This window comes from Pleurodeles waltl, chromosome 5 (assembly GCF_031143425.1).
Source record: "Pleurodeles waltl isolate 20211129_DDA chromosome 5, aPleWal1.hap1.20221129, whole genome shotgun sequence".
Classification (NCBI taxonomy): Eukaryota; Metazoa; Chordata; class Amphibia; order Caudata; family Salamandridae; genus Pleurodeles; species Pleurodeles waltl.
Window position 1 is genome coordinate 1,251,930,751 of NC_090444.1, and position 24,498 is coordinate 1,251,955,248.

Consider the following 24,498-nt stretch of genomic DNA (forward strand, 5'->3'; position numbering starts at 1 on the left):
TGTGCCGCAATACGTCCCCAAAGCACTATGTGCTTAACACTTGTATATAGAATACTACAGTCCTTACAAAAGTCTTTGGAAGGCGAGGCCAAGAGTTATATGTCCAAAACTGAGTGAGTGCCATGCTAATATTGAGATCAAGTGGGCCTCACCATCTAAAACCTGCCTCCCCTCTCGTCCACCCAGCCCACAGAGTGCTGCATTGATAACGTCTTGCTCAGCCACAACAGGAAACAAACATGATAATCAAACCACAACCCCCTCATCCCTGGCCTGGATGCTACCAGTCATCATGCCACAATACTCCCCCAAAGCACTATGTGCTTAACACTTGACTACAGTCCTTCTGGAAGTCTTTGGAGGGCTAGGCCAAGAGTTATATGTCCAAAGCTGAGGTCCAGAATCAATTACTATTCCCTCCTGGTCCCATATGTTAGAGATCAGCATGGGGGGGGCATTAAGAGCACTAGCAGCCTCCACAGTCTCCACCCCACCCTTTGCCACCACCCATGGTGCCCCTCAGTTGCTAGATCTCCTAGGGTCACAAGTTATGTGACCAGAACTTCTGCTTGGAGTGATCTTACTGATCCAGCCATGGACTCATGCCCCGACAACGCCGAACCAGAGACACCCGACAGCTAGTCGAGGTCGACATTCTGGGTGAGGGCTTGAAATCTGTTAGAGCCGGGTAGAGAGATCTCCGCTACCACCTGCTCCCTCTCCCTCGCGGCCTGTTCCTCAGAGTGGCGAGAGTGGGGCCGGCAGCAGCGATAGCCACGCCCGGATCCCCCTCTGGTCCATAGCGACCAATCGTCACCTGATGCTCTGCAGTAGCCTGGATTCCCTTAGTGTGCAACCACTCCCAAGCCTCCTTTGGAGTTGGGAAAAAATATGTTACATCCACGTCTAAAACTCTTAGTTTGGTAGGAAAAAGTAGAGCATATTTCAATCCTAGAGCGCGTAGCTGTGCCTGGACCGCCCCATATATATTGCGCAGCCTCTGAACCTCTGCAGTGTAGTCTGAGTAGGCTGTAATTGTATTCCCACTGTACAATAAGGGGCACTTTGCTCGGAATACTTGTAGAAGAGGATCTCAGTCTCTGTAGTTGAGAAGGTGTGCTATAATTGGATGAGGCAGCGATCCAGGCACAGGGGGGTCAGGCCGGTACCGCTATGTGCCCTTTCAAAAGAGAAAAACTTGGGGATACGGTTGGTCAGGACCATGGTGGTTAGCCAATCCTCTAGAAATAACTCCATGCTGGGGTCATCCACCCACTCGAGGAAGCCCAGTAGTCTGACATTGTTACACCTGGAGCGTCTCTCGGGATCCTCCGCTCTCATCTAAAGATCTCACACCTCGGTTTATAGGGCGGTCACCTGTTTCTGCAGGGTGATCACTGAAGGGCGAAGCGATGTTAAGGAAGACTCCACCTCATCTACTTGCTCTGATCTGCCCTCAGCAGGCTCATCTTAATTTGAATGGCCCCCAGCTGAGCCTCCACGGCCACTTTAGAATCTTGAATGGCCTGTAAGACCTTATCAAACATCCCTGTGTGTTTCTCCAGAGTACTTTTCAGTTTCCGGATCAGGTCTAGGGGCACAGCGGGGTGGTCACCAGCATATCCATGATGGTCTTTTGCAGAGGCGGTTTAAGCATCTTCGGTTTCACCATGCCCAGTGCACCACCGCTCGCGGCAGTCGGCACATCCGTGTAAGGCAAAGTGGGTGTAGGTATCCAGCAGGCAGAACTAGATGACGCGTTAGCTATTCAGTGGCACTGGTTAGATGCAGTGCCTGAAGGTGAGGTGTCCCACCCTGAAGTCAAGAGCAAGTTGTGAGTAGTGTCCAGAGCCCAGCAACTCCAATTCCCCGAGAGTGGACCTCAGAAGCGACTCTGGGCAGTCACCTCCAAACGATCAGCCAGGTACAGGAGGGGTCCAACAGGCGACCTAGGCGCCCAACCGCAGGCTGCAAGTTCAGCAGTTTTAAAGAGCTGGCACAGACCTGCAATGCCCAAGGTCTTCCTATGCCTTTCACCAGGAGAACTGTTAAGTGTCACCTAGGTCATAAAAACAGATCCATGCAGCCTCAATCCGCTTAGCCATGCATTTTCCGCTGTATTAGTAGAGGCACGTTGCGGTCCCAGCAATGCTCACAATCGCCATCAGTGTGGCCACTGTCTGGCTTGCCCAACCAGCTTAATGTGGTCCCAGCAGCATCAGTCCCATGCAGGTGTACCCCATACCACAATGCGGGCTGTCCACGCAGCAATCATTGTCCAAAGGGCTTACAAAGCACGACAGTTCAGTGCTGTGGCTGATGGAGAGCCCTCTGCATTTCTCAGCAGGGGTAGCAAGTAGTGTATAAGGCGGTACAACCCCTGTGGCCCTCCTTACTTCTGCCATCGACAGCTGCAATATGCGTCACATTCTTCGCTGCCTCCCAACAGCAGGGAGCGCTGATCGCGGGTGAGCCCCACCTCCACTTTGCAGCACGGGAAGCCCAGCTTCAGGTCCCTGGGACGAAATGCTGGACACCCATGCGACATCTTCAGCCACCGGTCGCCCGCTCGGGGGAAGGTGAAGCTGAGGCCCTCGAGTGGCACCATGCAGGCACACACCCGACCTACAGTCAGGCAGGCTGCCGCCACACCAATATCTCCGCCGGGGGCTCCCTGGTGCACCCCCTGTTTTTCGTGATGGTAGGGAGGGAGGCAAGCCCTCAGTGCCAAGGGAACCGCCCTCCTTTTTTGTTCACGATACAGGTCGGTGGGCCCAACTGGAAGCAGAGCCTTACAGGAAAGCTGCGCTCCAGTCGCCATCTTAGCCACGCCCCCTTACAAGGGCTTCTTGGTTAAAATTACCTAGTGAGAGCCACACAAATCATGCACTCCTGGACTCCCCTGGTTGTCTAGTTTTTTTAAATCTGCAGGTTTATTAGGTTTCCTTAGTTGGAGGCTATGCTAGGGCCCAAAATGCACAACTACCCACACTGCAAAAAAAGGGGTCAGTTGTGTTTTGGGCCCTTTCCTGTCGCAGGCACTAGACCTACCCACACAAGTGAGATACCATTTATATCAGGAGACTTGGGGGGGAATGTTGGGCAGTTGGACATTTGTGGCTCCCTGCAGATTCCAGAATACGTTGTCACAGAAATGTGATGAAAATGTGTGGTTTTAGTAAATGTTTGAGGTTTGCAAGGGCTCCAAGGGTAAGATTACCTGGTGAGCGCCGCACAAGTCATACACCCCTGGGCTCCCCTGGTTGTCTAGTTTTCAAAAATGTGCAGGTTTGCTAGATTTTCCTAGTTGCCATCTGAGCTGTAGCCCAAAATTCACAGCTATCCACAGTGCAAGAAAAAGGTCAGTTTTAAGTGAAACAATGTGGTGTCCATGTTGCGTTTTGGGCCCTTTCCTATCCCGGTTAAAAGGCCTACCCACACAACTGAGGTACCATTTTATCGGGAGACATGAGAACACAGAATAGTAGAACATGTATTATTACCAATTGGATTTCTAACCTTTGTGTCTTTCAAATCTAAGCCAGTGTGTAAGAAAGAAGACATTCTGAAAAATGTACTCTGAATCACATGCTAGTATGGGCACCCACAAATTCAGAGACATACAAAAAAACACTACTCATAAACTCCATATCTGGTGCCCATTTCAGAAATACATAGATTTCCTCGATATCCCTTTTTCACTCTATATATTTTACCATATGAATTGCTCTATACTTTATAGACTATGAAAAACCATTGTAAGGTATAGCTCAGTTGGTGGCTCTGGGTGCCTCGATTTCTTGGACAACTTACAAACTGCATATATTTCTGCAAGTAGAAGGGTCTAGCAGATCCAATGGTATTGCTTTAGTAAAGGATCTTTGGGAAACCTTGAGGGATCTACACAAATGACCCCTTGCTGAATTTAGGATTTTTCCACTTTACAGAAATCTATAGCTTTCCGGGCTAACCAATGGGTTTCAAACTGGTTTCCAGCACAAACCGGAAGTAGGTTGAAAGCACAAAACGTAGCAAAAAATGCCAAAACTGTGGTTAATACAAATATTTTTATTTTTTTATTTTGCATGTTTATTCTGCATGTTCCTGAAAGCTGGCCACCTTTCGGATGCCTACTTGTACGGCGCAGCTACGATAGGAAATGCACGCAAGTTGTGTTGCAGGACGATTTTCTTGGTTCACACCTCATTCTTTCATTTAGCGGAGTGGTGGCTATTAGCAGCAAACAAATTCATTTCGCCGAGGGGATTAGATCCAGAGGACCAACTGTTGTTTTGCAGTTCACTTGGTCTTCATAAGGGTTCAGAGTTGCTGGTGTGCACTGGGCAGGCCTGCTGGTCACGCAATACAGGGAGAGGGAATTCGGCCTTCTCCACGTCTAGTGAATGCTCATGATCCAAGAGCTCAAAGCAAAGGTACGGAAGTGCTTGTACGGAATACCCGGATTGCTAAAGAGGTGATTAAAATATACTCGGTATAGCCTTCCCCACAGAGATAATGAAATCGAACACAGACCTGGTTTTAAAAACTGTCTTTACTGATTTAGTGTAACACAGGTAACATATGAAACCACAGTGACATTTTCATGTGCGACGTGGAGACTTACGATAGATGGTAAGTCTCCAAATGGCACATCACACGTGTGATTAATACAGTTCTTGATGCCTGTGAAAGGTTCAAGTGACTTCAGCTGCATTTTCACCTTCCTCCCCATCCCCTTTAGAACACCAATGTACCCTTGCCATACACCTTCCGGCATTCTTCCCTCAGTTGGAAACACCGTAAGTCACTTCAAGTGTAGCTAACCCCTTCAAGTCCAGTAACTAACTATGCATAGCCCAACTTAACTCTCACAAGACCACACTGAAGTGTACTGTCCACACCCAGTCCCCTTTTAGCTAGCAGAAGTGCCAATAATACACATTTCTCAATATTCTTCCTCTCATTGTCCCCAGGTACCCAGAATACAGACATCGAAGCTTTCCAACAGCACCACCGCCTAGTAATCTTGCAGGTGTTCCATCACCCAACCCCAAAAATCATACACGAGTAGTTGTCCTACCTTCTATAATCCGCACTCAAAATGGATTAAAACAAAATCCAATAAACATAGAAGGGACCAGCAAAGCTGATCATAACGGTCAGGAAAAATACAACCATAGGATAGGGCGCCTGTCTCTCCCTATTATTCAACCATCACTCTTGCTAAGCGCAGCGCCCCAAGGTAAGAATACAACTCTGGTCAAAATGCTTCCCACACGGAATCAACACAAAGGCAACACTGCTACCCACACACTCCCCCATGTAGGATTCTACCAATTTGAACATTCGCTTCAGCCCTATGAAAATTCGGCAATAGGGCTCAATAACTATACTTCTGAGCATTCTCGAAGGAGATGCTGGTATAGAAATTAGATGTGGGCAAGAATGGAAACTTCCAGGTGGCACATTCCACGCATCTTCACAGGAGCACAGCACTCTCCATTATGTATTCGAACTGGATCAACTTCAACTCTTATTTTGATGTAAACCTATTTAGTAAGCAAGTCCATTGTCCATCTTGTAACTTTTAACCCAGAACTTGATGCCGCAGTATTCAGGTCCTATTCTCTTTCTTCTCGGGTCCTCTGTGGTATCATCCTTTAACTTACTGCAAACTTACTTATACCGTCCTCTAACTCACTACGGCCAGATTCGTAACCACCCACACTGTGTCAAGTTGGCCAATATAAACTACGGTTCTTCAGAAAATACCTAAATCATAGAAGCAAACAAGTTATGTACCAGGATATTCTGTAATACGTGTTTGATCCATTGCTTTGCTTTTAGGAATACTTCCATGGTAAAGAACACATCAACGATGAATGAATCTGAAACCTTCTGAACCATCAAACCTATACGCCTGGTTATTAGTCTAGTCGTTAAACGTGAGGCCTAGTCCAAGGAATTCAATATAGTCACATCAAAAGTTATTGTAGGTTACAGTCCACTTATTATGTTGCTTATAAGGATTTGCAAATCCACCCATTGCTTAGAAACGGTTATAAACCATTGTAGAGCAAGTCCTTTCAGTCCCTCTGCCTCCTGTAGGGAGGAGAGGGACGTACTGATTGTCAGTATTATCACTCCATCCCAACCACATTTCATAACTGCAGCCCAAACAGTACGATACCACATGATATGTTCCCCGTATATTCTGGCACAGGGATATCAAAACTGAAAAGAAGGCTACAAAAGGGGGAACAGTGGGGTTAGTGAAAGAATAGGTGATGATGCTAATGGAAGGAATGGAACTGAGGCATATCAAGAGGGTAGCATATACCGAGGGTGCGTGTGCTGTGGTTGGACACAGTCACGGCAGTAACGTCAGCAGAGCAAGCAGTGGCACTGGAAAGTAATATTTATTTCCTTTGTAGCCATGCTGTTGTGGTATCATGGGAATAATTCCTCTGTAACTTGCACGGGTGTACAGGAAAGTGAGGCAAATATATTGGGGTATTAATAGAGTACTGGGGAAACAAAGTGATGTAGTAAAACTGTATCCTCCTAGAGCAGTGGTTCCCAACCTGTGGTCCGGGGACCCATGGGGGTCTGCAAAGCCTTCTCAGGGGGTCCGCGAGAGCCTAGAAAATTAAAACATATTAACAAATATTGACAAATTAGGTCCCCAGCTTCCAGTAATGACTCAGGCGGGGATCCCCGGATTCCCATGATGATTCAGTGGGGATCCCTGGGTTCCATTAATGTTAAAGTGGGGGTCCACAGAAATCAAAAGGTTGGGAACCACTGTCCCAGAGGATCCAAGACTTGAAGGCTCTGGACGTACAATGTTTTATAGGGGAAGCATTGCAGCAAACATCAGAGAGCATGAAAAAAATTCCTATTAGTGGTTGTAGTAGCAAATCTTGTTTGCAGTGGCTGTCCTCGTATCATTTAAAAAATGTCTCCACATGTTCACACGCATTGTTTCCATTGCGGCAGCAGGTGCAGTGGCACTGGGGCCCAGAGACCTGAGGGGCCCACTGAACCCTGATTCATGATGTAATTTATAATTCAAACAGCAGCCAGAGAGCCAATTTCCTTCCTTGCACTAGGGCACACAACACAATGGCTATGCTACTGCACATGTGGTGAAACGTCCATTTGATTATGAGCCTTGTGGATAATATGTTCCCATGATGCGATTTGCACCATTTCCGATAACCATTCATCAATAATGGTGTTGGAAATGGCCCTCTCTGAAGGGTTATCCCTAAACATTTTGTCTTTTTTCCTCGTATTTTTTTAGCCTCTTTGTGTTGGATTTAGGACCCTGGGCACTTTACCACTGCTAATCAGTGCTAACGTGCAAGTGCTCTCTCCGCTAAAACTTGGTATAATTGGATCACTTCTATGTGGCTTATTTCATTTACCTGTAAGTTCCCTGTAGAGTGGTATACTATATACTCCGGGACTGTAAATTTACTTCCACATTGACTTGGCAAATCAAACTACTTGCCAAGGCCTGAACTCACTTTATACTACACCTAGGTCACTCCTAGGGTAGATCCTACATAGCCCTATGAGCAAGGTGCTGTGTAGATAAAAGGTAGAATTTGTGCCTTCATTGTGTGGCATGTCCTAGTAGTGACAAACAGCCTATTTGGTTTATCACTGCTGTGAGGCCCTACTCCTCTCATAGGCTAGCATTGGGAATTGCCTTAAAGGTACCAAGTGGCAATTTCTAATCTGTAAGGAGTAGTGTGGGTATGTTTGGAATGGTAGTGAGAAATCCTGCTTACTGGTGTAGATGGATGTTAAATGACTATTTTAGAAATGCCACTTTTAGAAAGTGGGCATTTCTCTGTGCTTATAACTCTTGTGTTTTGCGGCTTGCGTCCAATCCACCTCTAGGGTAGAGTGATGCTTGGGCTTTGTGCATACGTTCCAGACAGCCATCACACAGGGATGATAGAGGAGTAACATGATTATGTCTGCAAACTGAATTGTCTTCCTGGGCTAGAAGAGAGGGTGGCAGGGCGCACTTACATTTGTATAGGCTGTGTCCTGCTCTCACAAAAAGGGCTTGTTTGCCCCTACTGAAGTCTGGAGCCAGGTGTAGGGTTGAAAGGGGGTGTTGTGCACTTCTAGGGTTCTTTTGAAGTGCCCCCTAGATCAAAGACATTTTGAGTACAAGTATAGGGGTTGTAGCCCCATATTTTTAGACACTGCTCGGGACTTGTAGCCAGATGCTGATGGCTCTACATGCTGAACCAGAGGACTGCTGTACTTACAGAGGAAACCATCACTTGGACTTGCTTTGCTGCGTTGACCTGCTTGCCTGGCGGTGAGACTTCCACTTTGCTAAGGATACCAGTGTGTTGGCCTTCTGCCTGCCTGTGCCTCGTGTTTCCTAGTGCTCTCAAGGGACTGATAGTGTGGGCCCTCCCTGATCTATTGGGGTTCTTTTTTTTTGTTTAAGGATTCAGTAAGGATCCCTGCATTCTACCCAAAACGGCTGTGGGACTCGTGACTCTGGCCATCCACATTGTGTTCTCTCTGATCGGCAAGGGCTGAGTGCTGGTTGTCGGGAAGGAAGCGTGTGCAGAGCAGTCCTCATTGTCACAGAATGGCCTCTGAAGCAGAAGTGCTATGTTGGGGCACCCGATACCCGTGCACCATGCCACCAGCCCAAAGGAACTGCTTGTACAAATTGTACATACAGGCGAGATAGATCTATGAAGTGATATGAATCTTAAGCGAGGAAATTAATTACTCACTCAAAGACACTTATTGTCTATTTTATTTTCAACATTGTTGGTCTGTTCTTTTAGGCTTTTCTCTATCAACAATCTCCCTGTGTTAGTGAGTTCTGACAAGAATTATAGGAAAAAACTGTTCTATACAACTGGTCACACCGTTATTATAATTACATAAACACATAACATTAACAAACGAAACTAAAGGAAATTATGGAAAAAAGTTCTTTGCACTGGAGTCTTTCTTTGTATATGCTGCTGCTCATTTGGGCTAGCAGTCTGTTATAACGGAGGGAATGTCTTTTGGTATCATTTAGTAGGTTCTTATTCGTCCTATGTATTTATGGTACCATCTATTTCCTTTCTATTCCATGATTGTAAATTCCAAGGGCATTCCTCCGAAGCCTGTGTTATCGAAGCGTTTCAGCCTATGTGGTTTATCTGGCCTCTTCAGGACATAACACTCAGTGCCGTGTCTTTAGAATCTGGATTTTTTTTTTAGGGTCCGGCAAGTGATTATAAGCTTGCTACAGGTGTTTTGGAGACATGTTCATTGTAGTGGTCCCATCCATCTTAAAAGGACATTTTATGCGGGTAGCGTATAGTCCAGAGTTCTCTGTTTCGCGTTCATTTGGGGACACTGTTTATTAAATGCTGGCTGTTTGTTCCCGCTTGCGCGCCGTGTATTGTTAATGTTATGTGTTTATGTAACTATAATAATGGCGTGACCAGTTGTATAGAACAGTTTTTTCCTATAATTCTTGACAGAACTCACTAACACGGGGAGATTGTTGATAGAGAAAAGCCGAAAAGAACAGACCAACAATGTTGAAAATAAAATAGACAATAAGTGTCTTTGAGTGAGTAATTAATTTCCTCACTTAGGATTTATATCACTTCATAGATCTATCTCACCTGTATATACAATTCGTACTAGCAGCTCTAGCCCAAATACAGTGGAGTTACAGGGCTCCCCCTCCTTGGTTACACCAGCCCAAAGGAACGCTACCTCCTGCGTGTGCTGTCCCAACGCCGCCTACCAGCCTTCTTTGGTGTCCTGTGTGAGGGTGCCTCTCTTCTTGATCTGCATCTCTGAGGCCCCGTCCCCACCAGGAGTACAGCGGGTGAGTTGAGCCCCGGGGATGTTTGGCAGCCGCCGCACTGCCTTCATGAGTGACCCCATCCAGCGTAAGGGGAAAAGCTACCTTCATTTAAGCCGCTGTGCTGCACACTTGCAGGCAGCGGCCTCTTTGGGATTCTGCACGTGGGGGACCCAGGAGGGTTTCCCTGCAGTCTTCACCATGCGTGAGGGGGATTCCCCCCGACCCGACATCCCCCCCCAGCTTGCCTGCGCATACCATTGTGGGGGCATTTTTAAACCTGCTGGAAGGACAGGAAGGAACCCTCAACTGAGGTCCCGATCCTACTATTTCTGCTGGAAATTACTGTATTAACTGTGGCAGGCATGCAGGTGCTCCAGTACTCTTTAGTTTCCCTGAAGTGACTGTATTCACTGTAGTACGTGTGCAGGTGTTCCTGCAACCTATGGCTGGTGCTCGCAATACTGTTTAAAAAGAAATTAAACATTTTATTTATATTTTACCAAAAACATACAGCTAGATCATGTGGAATCAAATGGATAGGCATACAGGTGGGCATTGATGGTACATATAAACAAGACAAACAACAATTCAAGAAATTCAATCCCAAATCCTCCACCTCAAGACAACACCTCTGTACTTGAGTTAGCGGCAATGTGCCACACCCTGTGTCAGAATGTGAGGGTGTACCCGTGTCTCAGTGTTTACATCCCCACAACCTCCCCGTGGAGGACAGGATAGAGTCTGGATCTGCAAAGACGGCACATATTTCTTTCCAGTCAGCTATATTCTCAGAAGCATTGTCATCATGCCGATTTAGTTTCATGTGGATCTTTTCTGCTACGTACCATTCCAAAACATCAGCCCTCCAACGGGTATAGTCTGGGCCTTTGTGACCCATCCATGTTACGGCAACCCTACGCCTAGCTAACACTAAGAAAAAGTGCAAAAACTTAATATGCATTCTTACTACCCTTTGGGCATGGGGTGATGCCTCGGAGGCAACTCTGGGGCGTCTGTGTGAAGGTCAAGCCCACCGCTCTCTGTATTTCAGTAATCCTGTACCTCCCAACGCTGCCAATCCAATTGCAGGAAATCTGCAGCCCCGCTACCATACCTGGGACAAGCACTGGAATGAGAAGAGGGTATCCAATGTCACTCTCTTGGTGTAAAATAAGTACTGTGGATTAAATTGTAATGCACTAATTTGAAGCGGGCATTGAAAGAGACAGTATGAGTAAGAGCATTCATTTAGGCTCAATCAACCTCCGAAAGAGGAGTAGGAAACTCCAGGTCTCAAGCTACTTGAGCTTGCGGAGACAGACCCACAATATTGGAGCGAATGGCTTTGTATAGTAAGGAAATCAAGAGTTTGCCCGCGTCGCAGGTTAGGAGGACCCCCAGTGTGTGCGTTGATTTAGGTGCAGCCAGAAAGGTTGGCCAGGTCTCCTGTGCCATACCTGCTAGACCTGTGTACTGCAGGAATTGACCCCGGACCAAGTGAGAAGGCGTCCCAAGCGTCCTCAAATGCAAGGAATCGTTCATGTGGGTATAAGTCACCCAACTGATTGCAGCCCCCCTTGTGCCACTGCTGAAAGGTCATGTTGTTCATGTGGCAGACCGGTTTTAGAATCCACACCAGGAGTTCACAGTGGAATGGAGTGCGCCTAAGGGCACTGCGCACAAAGCTGTGCCAAATAATTGTGGTTTGCCAAACTATGTATGGGACCTTCCGTGTCACATTCTCACCCTCCATCAGGAGCTCAGGCAGCTGTCTGGCCTCCACTACCCCAGCAAGACGGTGCTTTTCCCAGTTATCAGCCGGATCCAGCCAACATGCAGCATGCTGGATATGACCCGCAAAATAATACAGGTCTAATCCAGGACTTCCAACCCTCCCTCTCCATATTGTCTTGTTAGGGTTGACAAGGAGACTCTAGATCTTTACCTCACCCATAGCAGTGAGACAAGAATAGAGTCTAGTTGCTGAAAAGGTCAATGTGGGATAATGGTTAGAGAGTTCTGCCCAGTGTACAAGCACCTGGGGAGCAGGACCATCTTGGCAACTGCCAAGCGGCCCATGAGCGAAAGTGGCAATGTGTTCCAGAATATGACTGACTTTTTTAGGCCCTCTATTACTCTCTACAGGTTAACTGTAATCTGTAATTTGCGCGTGTGGACGTCTGAGCCCCAAATAGCGAAAGTCGGACAACTCCCAATGGAGTCCTACGCTAGGTAGGTACTCGAGGGGGACTGAGGTCAGCCCGCAAGTGGGAACACCAACGACTTAGCTTTATTCAATCGCAGTCCAGAAATGGTGCCAAACTCTCCCAGAAGGTGCAACAGAGCTGGAACGTCCACCCTAGGAGAAGACAAATCAAACAGGGCATCGTCTGCATATAATGAGGCAACATGATGGGTTGCCCCCGCCCGTATCCCCCAGGGCTGCAACTCTCGCCACGCCCAGAGCGCCAAGCGTTCTATTGTTAGCGCAAATAGAAGTGGAGAGAGCGGGCATCCCTGTTGTGTACCCTGACCCAACGACCATGATTCCGAAAGTTGTCTCTCCACCTGGACCTGGGTGTGCGGGTCAGTATATAGCAGGCGCACCAACCCGCAAAACTGAGGGACAAATCCCATAACACGCAGAACCTCCAGTAGATAATCCCAGTCCAAGAGTTCGAAAGCTTTGTCCGCGTTGATAGCCATCGGAACCATCTCATCCTGCCAGTACCAAGCCGCGCTATTTATGTGCAAGCTTGTAGTACACGTCCTGGGTTAAATCCACACTGGTTTTGGTGTACCAAAGAGGACACGTGCTGCGAGGCAAATGACAAAGGCCTTACAAAGGATTTTAGTGCCGGAATTGATCATCGTAAGGGGCCTATAAGCGGACGGGTCGGTTGCATCTCTGCCCAGTTTAAGAAGCATCCATATTTCCCCCTCCCTCATAAACTGAGGCAACCTGCCCAGTTTGGGAGCTTCTAAAAGGACTTCCAATAGCCGCTGCGTTAAAGTCTCAGAGAAGGCTTGGTAGTATTCAGATGGAGAGCCGTCCCCACCCGGGGCGTATGAGCATGGGAGGGCCCGCAGGACTGCTCGAAGCTCCTCCAGGGTCAGTGGGACATTTAAAGTCTCAGCAACCACCAGGTCTAGTCTCTGAAGTCCCACAGCAGCCAGGAAAGGGGGAAATCCATGCACTATAACTCTTGGGTCTGCAGTATAGACTCCCTGTAGATGTTGCTGATCTGCCTTGGATGGGATCCTATCTCCATCTAGATTGATCAAATAATAAATGGGTGGAAAGGTTTGCTCTTTACACAGTATCCATGCTAACAGTCTGCCTGACTGGTCCCCTTCTCTAGGAAGTTTTTGACAATACTGTTGCAATGTGCATTTGTCTAACCGATCCCACAGTTCACCTCGTCTTCTATGGCTCTGGACCTCCCACCCCTGCGTATTCAGAGGGGAAACACTCTGTATTACAGCAAGTTCTGCCTCTTCTTTCTGTATGTCAGTTTGCAGTTGTCGTCATACACTGCGTGTGAGGCCCACGCATGCACCCCGCATAACTGCTTTCAATGCTTCTCCCCTTTGTAGACCTAATTGAGACAGATCCCCAGTTCCCATCCATATATATTCAACTAGGGCATTCTCCAGGGCCCCACAAACCAATGCATCCTCAAGAATGTCAGACGGCATCCGCCACTACCTCCCAAGTTGGGAGATGGACCCCCAGTCCAACCTGCAGACTACCAGGGAGTAGTCAGACAAGAACCAGACTAACTTTAAGGTCCACCAACCGAGATGGTCCTCCCACCAGTATTCTGTCCAATCGGCTGTATGTATCATAAGTGGGAGAGTGACAGGTGTAGATTCGCCTTGTGGGGTGAGACACTCTCCACACATCCCTTAATCCTAAATTGTTCATCACCTCAGAGAGGGCTTTAGTCATAGTAGGTTTGGTCCCGGCCCTTGGTGGTGACCGATCAAGGCAGGGGTACACAATTAAAATCTCCCAGCCAGAACAGGGGAGAGTCTAAGGCAGTAGAAATGAGGTCCTGCATAACATAGAAAAACCCCGGATCATCAGTATTGGAAGCATATGTATTCAGTAGAGAAACCTTCCTGCCATCAAGTGTGCCCTGTAGGACATACCAACCATTTATGTGAGCCACCATATAGGTGAGGGAAAACCGGACCCCAGGTGCCACCCAAACCAGACTCCCACAGCCTTATGTTGAGTAACAAGAGTGGTATATTTGTCCCCTCCAATTCTTAGTAAGCCTTGATGCCCTGGCATCACATCCAAGTGCGTTTCTTGAAGACAGGCAATGTCTATATTGTGCTTTTCAAGTAGTGACAAGACTCTATATCTCTTCACATATGTGCCCAACCCCTGAACATTGCGGTTAATTATTCAGTAGTCACTACGCATCATCTATGTGCTGTTTACTAGCCTCTCCATCCTCCCCCTCGATCCACCCGGCGTCCGCACCCAGCTGTAAAACCAAGGATAATGTAAACAAAACATAACTAAACATTTGCAAACAATACATCCCCCCACCGAGTGTCAAACAAATAACAACTGCAAGTCCGTTGATGCACAACCCATTATGCGCCAGGACACGCACAATTACCCTCCCGGTCCAAATGGGACCAACAAATTCCAACTGAGTTACGCCAGCCAGACAGAAAGATGACTAGACTGTCAGTATATGGTAAAGTAAAGTTATGTATTGCTCCCATGACTTGTGATTATAACAAACTGCCACATATCAGTGGTGCCTCCTACGATCCTTCAGTCCCTGCCCTGCCAAGCCACGGCAGGAAGCAGGCTTCCCATGTTAGTGCTGTACAATGACAGACCTTGGCGGCATGCCAGCAGCGCCCCCTCGTGGAAATCCCCCCACGCATTCATCAAATCGTGAAGCAAAATGTAAGAAAAAAAAGAGTACTAGTCTGCCTCCCCATCACATTCTGCCAAAGTATCTGGTACCACATCTACTGGGGGGCTTAACAACATCAGGGGCGAGTCCTCTAAGGACCCCCTGCGAAGTAGCGGCCACCTATCCGGGCAATCGGGTCTCCGTAGTTAGATTCATGGTGCCATCCTCTCCAATGTGCACTCTGTACATCCCCATAGGTGTAAAATTCAGATTATGTTTACCTCCCAGGACACATGCCCCAGGCTTTCTTCCCAGGTCCAGCAGACCCCCTGTAGAAGATGCATATCTAAGCTCCAGCCGTTCCCATACTTCCTCAAGCTTGCCAAAAAAATTAGCTTTGTCATTAAAGATGACTTGTAGTTGAGCTGGGTATAGGAGTTTATAACGCAAGTCCAGTGTCCTCTGCTTTTGCTTGAGAGCGATAAAAGACGTCCGTCATTCCTAAACCTGTTTCATGTAATCAGGATACATGGCTATCTTCTAGTTCTCATATTGAGGGATCTCTTGTTCCCGTGCCGCCCGTGAGAGGCAATCTCGATCACAGTAATTCAATATTTTTGCTATGATAGCCCCAGGGTGAGCTCCCGGCTGGGGAGGGGTCACCAGAGCCCTGTGCACACTCTCAATCACAAACAGACTGGAAAAGCCCAGTGGTTTCAGAAGAGTCCTCACCCAATTTTCTACAAAGGTCTCTGTAGAGGTCCCCTCCAACCTCTCTGGAAAGTCAAGGAGCCGGACGTTATTGCGACGAGAGCGGCCCTCTGCATCCTCCACCCTTCTGTCCAACTCAGCCGCCGCTGCCAATACCACCACTATCTGTCACTTTAAGGTGGAGACCTCCCCCTGCAGTGTGTCAATATGTGATTCCGAAGTCGTGACCTTTTCTGCCACTCTGCGAAGGTCAATGCCCAATAAATTTACATTTATAGATACAGATTCAATACTGTGCTCTACAATGGTGTGGTTTCCATGTATCGCAGCTAAGATCTCCGCCCTAGTGGGCTCCGCTTCTGCTTCCAGTGAGTCCCTAGACTCCAAAAGACCAGACTGCCTCTTCAGCCTTTGAGTGGGCTGTTGAGGCGTTGTGTAATGGTATTCGATGTATGAGAGCGTGCAGACTTATCCTTCCCCATGCTGCCTGCGTGGTACACAGTTAATGGGTAGTGCAATGGGGACTGGAAAGAAGGGAGTAGTGAGGCCTGAACAGTGTCCCGTGAATAAAGTCGTTATAGGTAGATCGTGGGGATGTGTCAGATACTGAGCTCCTCTGGTTGCATGTGACCCACCAGCACGCAGTTCCCCACCACAGCAGGATCCTAGAGGTTATATCCAACAGCACACTGACGTGTGACAGGTCCATCTCCAACAATGTGCTGGATGCAGCAGCCCCTGGTGTGTCGCGCGGATAGCCTACTAAAAGCAGCCATATTTATGAATGATGGTGACTCAAAGGGCGTCATTCCTCCTGGGGATAGGGTAGGTATGCAAAAGCCACAAGCCACACATAACGTCCTGTCAGCCGCTGTGCCAAATTGTTCACATCACAGCTGGTCAGTCCTGCACTGGCACTGTGGAAAGTTCTCATTGTGATGGGGCGCAGGGCTTTCAATTGTACGTGGCAGAGGCAAGTCTCATTGGTAGGTCCCTCAGTGAGTGATGGTGTCGGGCAGTGGGGTGACAAGAAAGGACAGGGGCCCCCAAAGCGGTGTGAGCATACTCTGTTGCATCAATTTCACAATCAGCCTCTCACCTCGCATCTAGCAGTTCGCCAAGGTCACCCTTCACAACAGGGCCCTCCAAGAATGTTGCAACAGGCCTGGCCTACCATCTGTACAGGGAGCAGAAGACAACGATTCCCAGTGACCTAACTCATGGGTTGGTGTCACCTCGCTGTATCTGTTTTCATGTGGGCTGCGTGGAGGAAGAAGGTGGGCAATAGTTGCAGGGCCCCCGCGGCGGCAGCCACACTCACTGACAGTCGGGGAGGGAAAGAATCCGGCAGGTCCAAACCGCAGCAGGCCTACACTCGCCTCCACTAGGCCTCGTAGGCCCCTTTCACAACAGCCAGGATTGGAGCGGCCCAGGGGAAGCGGCCATGACCAGGCTACACACATCATGTTGCGGTGGACCTCTCCAGCTCAAGACCCCACAGATGAGTAGAAGACCTAGTAGGCAAGCAGGGAGCAGGTACAGGTTACCTGGGGACGGGCCGCAACAGGCTCCTTCCCGCGTCCCTCAGGCCCCACGGGCTCCAGCCACAGCAGTCCCAGGTGGCAGACACAGCAGCCCCGCACTCAGCCAGGGATGTCTGGACACGGGGGGCAGAACCAGACCGCACAAGACACGCCGCAGTAAGCTTCCCCAGTCCAAGGCTGCACTAGGGGGAGTTCATCTCTGGGCCACAGCGTTAGTTCTCCCATCCTCGCTGTGCCCTCCAGGCCTTAGGCACTGCTCTCGTAATTTATGGCACCATGCAGCAACCCCAGAGCGTCAGGGCAGCAGTAGAGCAAAATACAGTGCCGATGGTTAAGATCAGTCAGGATTACGAAGGATTGGCTGAGAGCTTGGAATCTCACGTTCTGTCAACCATGATGTCAGGCCAACCCCCCTCCCCTCCCCACTTGCAATACTTCTTAACGTATAATAGATGTGCAGGTGCACTGTAACTATGTGGGTAATTGGCTGTACAGTTATTACTGATGCTAGGTAATGACCAAGGTGGCGATTGATGTACTCCATGGATTTTTGGTAATTCGTGTGTTTTCTCTCCCTGACCTAACTGCTATATTTCATGACCTGATGTTATGGTATTTGTCATTTTTACCCTTTCAGAATAACAAGCATATTTCAGGATCTGCCTTGTATGCACAGGTAGGATGTTTTTCATGACATGTGCAACTTTTATGTTTTATCTTATTGCACTAACTGTGATGGTTTGACAATTGCCTAATTGGCGAAGTAATAACTGATTTGTGATGTTTTGATCTATGGTTTATATAGGATACCTTTTATATATCATTGTGTGGAGTCTCTCTTGTGGTGTATTTATTGTGTCACTGATGCAAGTGTGTTTCACAAATGCTTTACACATGACCTCTGAGGATAAGCCTGACTGCTCTGTGGCAAGCTATTAGGGGGTGAGCACAGCTCATCTTTAGTTTGTAACTGACTTGTTCTGATTAGAGTGGTGGGTTCTGCCTTGCTGAGGTGCATACCCTAGCCAACCAGAAGCCCCATTTCTAACAAGCAGGTACTAACTGCAATTTTCAGTGGCTTAGTATGCAAATGTTGGCTACTGATTGGGCTGTTACAATTCACCAGGGTCTATGATTTATGTACTAGTTAAGTCAGTCTAGTCGTATAAAAGACCTAGGTTTGCCAATGAAAGTAGAGATGATCTGTCGGCAGTAAACATCATTTTCCAAATATCAGACTTTTCTATTACAATTACTAACTTTATTCGGCAGAGTAAAAAAAAAAAAAAAAGTTTGGATTCTCCTGCTATTGTGATGGAGGATTAACTCCTTGCAAACAGGGAAACCTCATGTGGACTTTAGGATCAGGAGCAGCTTGATCACAAATTGCCCAACCCCTCAACTCAGACTATGATGCACGTTTTATTTCTGTGCTATTGTCCATCCTTAGCTCGGACTCCTCTTGTGATGTTTGGAGTGAAAAGCTGAGAGCCGAAGATCAGCTCTAGTACTTTCTTTTCAGCTTCTGGCACCCGTGCTTCAGCTTGCGCCAACACCACTGTAGCTCCAACTAACCTAGCCCTGAGTTTCATTCAACCTGTCTCTTCCTGGATCACCAGTCCCAACACATTTGTTGTTCTAGACTTCACCCACTCCAGAAAGTTCTCGGAAATGGGTGATGTTCCTGCAGAGTCATTTTACAAGACTCATCTCCGCTAGAGGCCAAACTTGCTGGGTAGATGTGACCACCAATCTGGACACCACACATAGCTGCATTTACCCAGGTGTTATAAGTTGGTCATTGGCAAATGGTGGTATTTAGCTCCAATGACAGCCTGTTTTTTCCCCACTGAAGCCTTTTATTTATTTGCTTCTCGACCGCTTCTTATTGGATCAGTAGGATGCTTGGGCATTATGCCTCTAACTGAGTGATCTTGGTTGTCAAGCCAACTGCTGTTTGCTCTTGAGGGGCCAAACTGCTGAGAAACGTACTGGTGTCAGATGGCTTCAGAGATGTTTGTTGTGGCTTTCGGCTGCGATGTAGAACTTATGCTGTATACCTGCTTTCAAAACCTTGCAGGCCTGTTGGTCTTGAGATCATACAGAAGCGTGGCCACTAAGTTATCTGCAGCTTCTCTTCGATGATCCCACCAATGTTGCCTTAAACTGCTCTCAATTTAGTTGCCTATATCTTTCAACCTCAACTGTAGTTTGAAGAGCTGCTAACTCACACTGCGTCATTGTGTGTTGCACCGTATTGGCTCCTTTCACATGTTCCCCGGGTGAGGGACCGATATCACATGGTGTTAGACAATGTGAGCTGGAAACCCCTGTAGAGTGTGTTTTCTTACTCACATTGTCTTGCAGCTAGGCACATGTTCATTCGGGTTTGCAATTACCCTGGAACGTGAGCTGTAGCCTTTGTAGCTGTCATTGTGTTTGGGGGGGTGGGTGGAAGAGGGTTTGCAGTGGGTCACAGACTGTGACCTGCTCAAGTCCCGTCCCATTTCACTGGCCATGCCCCCTCCTAAGCATTTTTATTGCTTCTGGGGCCAATAGTTTCAAGGCCCAGCCTACTCCACAGGCTCCATCTCTTCCTTTTACCGTCCCTTCATATGGCGAAATTTTGTTTGCAGGTCTAAATTTGCACCTCAATCACTCACATCTCCTCTATATCCCACTAGTGGGGGCTGCACTAGAGGACACTAGAGGACAAAATAAGAACACTTCTCTAGTCACTTGTGCACAGTTTCAAAATGCCTCCCTTGCAGGATCACAACAAATACAATGGTCGGCCAATCAAGTGCTCTCCAACAGCACAGCGAACTAACCTTCCGAAAGTAGCCGCAATAGCATATGAAGAGAGATTGCGGGCCAGGAAGGGGAAGCTGGACCCAATGGGGGCCATGTGGGACATACCCCCCGGTGGGCAGGGGCCAGCAGAGTGGGAGGCCAAAAAGCCTGGGAACAGGCTTGGCCATGATTGGCGGGCATGTTTTGAGGCTGCCAATCACAAGGTAGATGGTCCAGTTCAAAAGGGGGCAGGTTGCACTCCCTTTCACACACAACTGGACCAGAACAGCAAAAAGAAAAAAACCACCCTGGGTGAGTTACAAAAGCTGATAGGGGAACTCAACTTCGCCAGCAGGGTAATCCCTGCAGGCAGGCCCTTTGTCAGGCATCTGGCATGGTTTACAAGGGGCATGAGAAAGAAACACCACAGAGTCAGATTGACCACTGAGGTGAGGCAGGACTTGGAGCAATGGTTAGATTTTCTTGACAATTTTAACGGGATCTTGATTTGGAGGGACCCAAGGGTATCCTCATGGCAGCTGGAGCTTTTCACAGATGCAGCAAGGGGCAAAGGCTTCGGGACAATACTAGGCCCTACATGGACAGCTGAGCTCTGGCCCCCAAGCTGGCACAACAGAGGGTTAACATGCAACATCACACTCCTGGAACTCTTTCCGATCATAGTAGCTTTCACATTCTGGGGAACACAGTTAACTAACAAACAGATCTTGCTGTGGTCAGACAACCACGCGGTAGTGCGGGCAATCAACTTGGGAGCAAAGAAATGCCTGGCTGTGATGCGCCTGTTGCGACACCTGGTGGACTGCCAACTATGGGAGATCGCAATCAGAGCCAGGCACATCCCGGGGCAGGAGAATAAGAAGGACTGATGCACTATCTCGTTTTCAGAGAAAGAGATTCACGGAGCTAGCACCACAAGCGGAGCCAGAAATGACGCCAATACCCGGCCATCTGTGGGATCTGGTGGAGCAGACCTGAGGGTGCAAGTGGACAACGTGCTCACTCCTAAGACAAACGTGAAGTATCGTAAGTGCTTGGGAACCTTCAAGAAGGCAACAGGGGTGTCCACACAGAGTGTGGTTGCGGACCGGGATATACAGGAGTTCATAGCGTGGGCGTACTCCACTGGAAAAAAAAGAACCTGTGCCCAAACACACCTCTGTGGGGTGGCCTATCAGGTGAAGCTGGCTGGGGGGGAACGGTCCATACCAACTCCTTCATATGGAGGGCAGCCATGAAAGGCTGGGGAAGATGACAGCGGGATCAGAGATGCCCCATTGACTTTTCAATAGTCAATAAATTGTTGGGAGTCCTGCCAGAGGTTTGCAGCAGGGTTTATGAAGTAACACTGTTCAAAGCAGCATTCACCTTAGCCTTCTTTGGAGCCTTTAGGGTGAGCGAGCTTGTCGCCCCATCCAGGAAACACCCTGGCACAGCATGCATCTGGGGGAAGGACGTGACATTGGGTCAGGGGTACATGGTGGTACACAAAACCGATCAGGAGGGGAAGGGAAAATCATCCCAGCTGAATTGCATAGCAAAAGGGGACATCTTCTCCGTTTGCAGGTTGTGCAAATACACAGCATTAAGGATCCCACCAGGGCAACCTCTGTTTAGGCACTAGGATGGCTCTTATCTGAACCGCTTCCAATTCAATGCTGTCATGAGACTGGCCTTAGCCCCCGCAGGCCTCCACCACAACTCTTTTTGGGTCCCACTCATTCTGCATAGGGGGATGACCACCGTGACAGCATGCAGGTTGAGTGAGAGGCACATAGGGCATTGGGAGTTGGAGGCATTCAAGAGTTACGTAATATCAATGAACTCTTAAGTGTTATTTCTTTCCATACCAGGCCCAAGTGATGGACGCCGCACAGTTTGGATCCTAGGTCACTCCTTCATATCCAGAGCAAAGCAGTGGGCGGAGGCAAGAATATGTAACTACCGGTGGCTGTGGTTGCACAACACGAAAGTAGTATGGCTGGGTTGCACGGGTATGAAATGGGACAAGCTGCTACCAATGTTACAGAACACGCTTGCCAAGGAAAGCATACCCAACACGGTAGTCATATACCTTGGTGGGAACTAATGCACCTGCCTAGGTGGGAACGATCTGCTAGATGCTATGGTCTGGATTTACGGCGGCAGCAAGGCTCTTACACCCAGCGCACATAATATGGTCTGAGATCACAGTAAGAGCACAATGGTGAGGGGCTAGGGACCACGGGGTGGTGGAAAGGTCAAGGAGAAAACTGAAAAGGTCAATGTCCAAGCTTTGTAGGGCAAACTTGTGGGGCTTTGTTAGGCATGGGCTCATCAACTTGAGGACACCAGGGTATCACGTAGCTGACAGATGCATCTATCGGGAGTGGGTATGGACATGTTCCTGCTCAACATAGTTAGGGAGCTGAAACTACTTGGTTTCTCCTAGGGTTTGAAGGAGTGAGCTGTTGTGGTCAGGGAACCACATGCAGCATGGCAGGAGAGACGCTCAGTCAGGCCATAGAAGCACAGTGAACTGAGAGCAAGAGTCACTCCGACAGTGCACTTGGGATGCCTAACGGCAGGGGTACAAGGAGTGCTAGCAATGACTGGTTAAGGGGGCAGTGGCAGGCAGGCTTGGCACTTGCAGCCCGGGCAAGGCCAGGGGGCTCCCAAAGGACCTTGGCAGCAAGGGAAGCCTAACAGTTGTCATGTGCTGAAAACCTCCAGTGGGTATGACACATGAGAGAGAGCCAGCAGATCAAGAGGAAGGACTGGACTAAAGAATTTAGATAGAAAAGAAATGTCTGAACATGGGGCATGAGTGGCACAACCACTTGTGCAATGTTTTTTATGAACCATGTGATTGTATTGCGTGGTGTAATAAACTGCGGCCATTTATAACTTCCAGTAAGGCCTCCTGTGTGTGTTTCCGAGGGAGAAGGGAAGGCAATAAGAGGCCAGGAGCAAGTCGGTGTCTCACACGTCTAGGAGGGGTCATATCAATACAATACCTACATTCTAGCTGAAAACTTTAATTGCTGTTGTGGAAAATTCGTGTAACCATAATCATATCAACTGGATGGCAGCCAAAGAGCGCATTAAATTCAGAGACACTGCTGCGTGAATAGGGATCACTTAAAAACCACTGCCTAAGCTTTCAGTCTCACTGGACTTCAGCAAATGGGTGCAGCTGTCTCCCAGGCACTGACTGACGAGGTTAGGTATTTCTCTAGATAAAAGTACACACCCAGACTTAGTATGAAGAACATTTTTGTTAAGGAAACTACACGTCAAAGGATAATAAAAGAAATGTAGTGCATGCGAATGTAAAGGACACATCGCCCTTTGCAAACAACATTTTTTTTTCTGTTTAGCAAAGCAAATACCATCGTTTGTACAGTTTTGTGAATGTGATAGGGCTAGGTAAATACCGAGCTTTTATAGATGTGAAATGCATTAAAGGCTCGACAATTCAAGGACACTGAATAAAATGCAGTCTAACTTAGGGCAGCACTATCTGATATAAAAAGGTGACATTCAGAAATGAACCAAAGTTAGCCACCGTAGTGCAATTTGCACAGTTACAAGTGATTTATCTCACATTATTTTAGTGCATCATTTGATTACATAATAAGTAATCGAAGTAAGTAATCCGATTACTTCTGAACGAGAAAGTAAAAAAGGGAAGATAGAACAGGACACTTTCCGATAACTTTTCAAAATCCGCTACTCATGAAAATGTATGTTTTTAAATGTTTAATTCCCACCTGCAGGACAAAAATAATCAATGGGTGTACCGCACGATTGTCTTTGAGTAATAACCTAAAAACTGATTGCACTTTTGCTGTCAAATTACCATAAATACACCTTGCAAAAGTAACATCAAGACCTTGTGCGGTTTCGTTCGTGCAAAATACATCTTACCTCTAAAGTAAATGTAGCTGATAAGAACAAGCACTGTCCTCGTGTCCAGACTGCTGAGCAAGTCGACAATTTTGCCTTTTGTTTGCTCCTCAACGTAACCATTGATCTGCTTCTTTGCCTTCTCCTCATTTTGGAAATCGGTGGAAAATGCTTCAGACAGGTAGTTCTGCTTCAGCTCGTCGAGGAAGGGTCGCAGCAGGTCGACGCCCTCTCGGATGAATAGGGCGTTTCCCATGTGCAGCTTCAGCTGGCTGCCGGGGTCGTTCAACACCTGGAGCAGGTGGTGGAAGCCGGCATGCACCTCCGTCAAGGGCACTACACTAGGTGGAAACCCCAAACTCTCCACCATCTGGGACAGGGTGCCCGACCGCGCCCCCACGGACAGCATGGCCAGGGCGGTGGAGATGCTGACGGGAGAGAAGAATATGTTCTTGGACGGAGCCGCTGCGGCGACTTGCTTGTAGAAGGTGAAAGCAAACTGCATGTTACCGGGCGCCACTTTCTGACTGGCCATGCTGAAGCGTTCCTTCTTTAACTCTGCTAAGGTTTCAGCTCACTCTGGTACACCGACGCTCTCCGAGAATATGCTTCTGTGAAGTGAGGTGAAGGGGTTGGGTAACCTGACTTACTGACTGAAAGCAGGAAGAGGGTTGGGATGCAAATGTCTCTGGCCCGTGAATGCAAACGCGCTGGCCATCTTTGAATGGTGGATTAAATACAATAGTATTCGCGTCCTAACATTATACACTTGTGTGTTTGAGAAGAAAAAGTGAGA

At 48.0% G+C, this 24,498-nt stretch overlaps 1 protein-coding gene across 1 annotated transcript in view; it reads right to left on the bottom strand.

Moving 5' to 3' along the window:
* LOC138296403 (alpha-1-antiproteinase-like) overlaps positions 1-24,445 on the bottom strand; it is a 60,398-nt gene extending 35,953 nt beyond the window's left edge. The window contains exon 1 of the mRNA XM_069235490.1: positions 23,724-24,445. Coding sequence (XP_069091591.1) covers positions 23,724-24,237 — 514 coding nt within the window. The 5' untranslated portion in view covers positions 24,238-24,445. The remainder of the gene's footprint in view (positions 1-23,723) is intronic.
* Between the last annotated feature and the right edge of the window lie 53 nt (positions 24,446-24,498).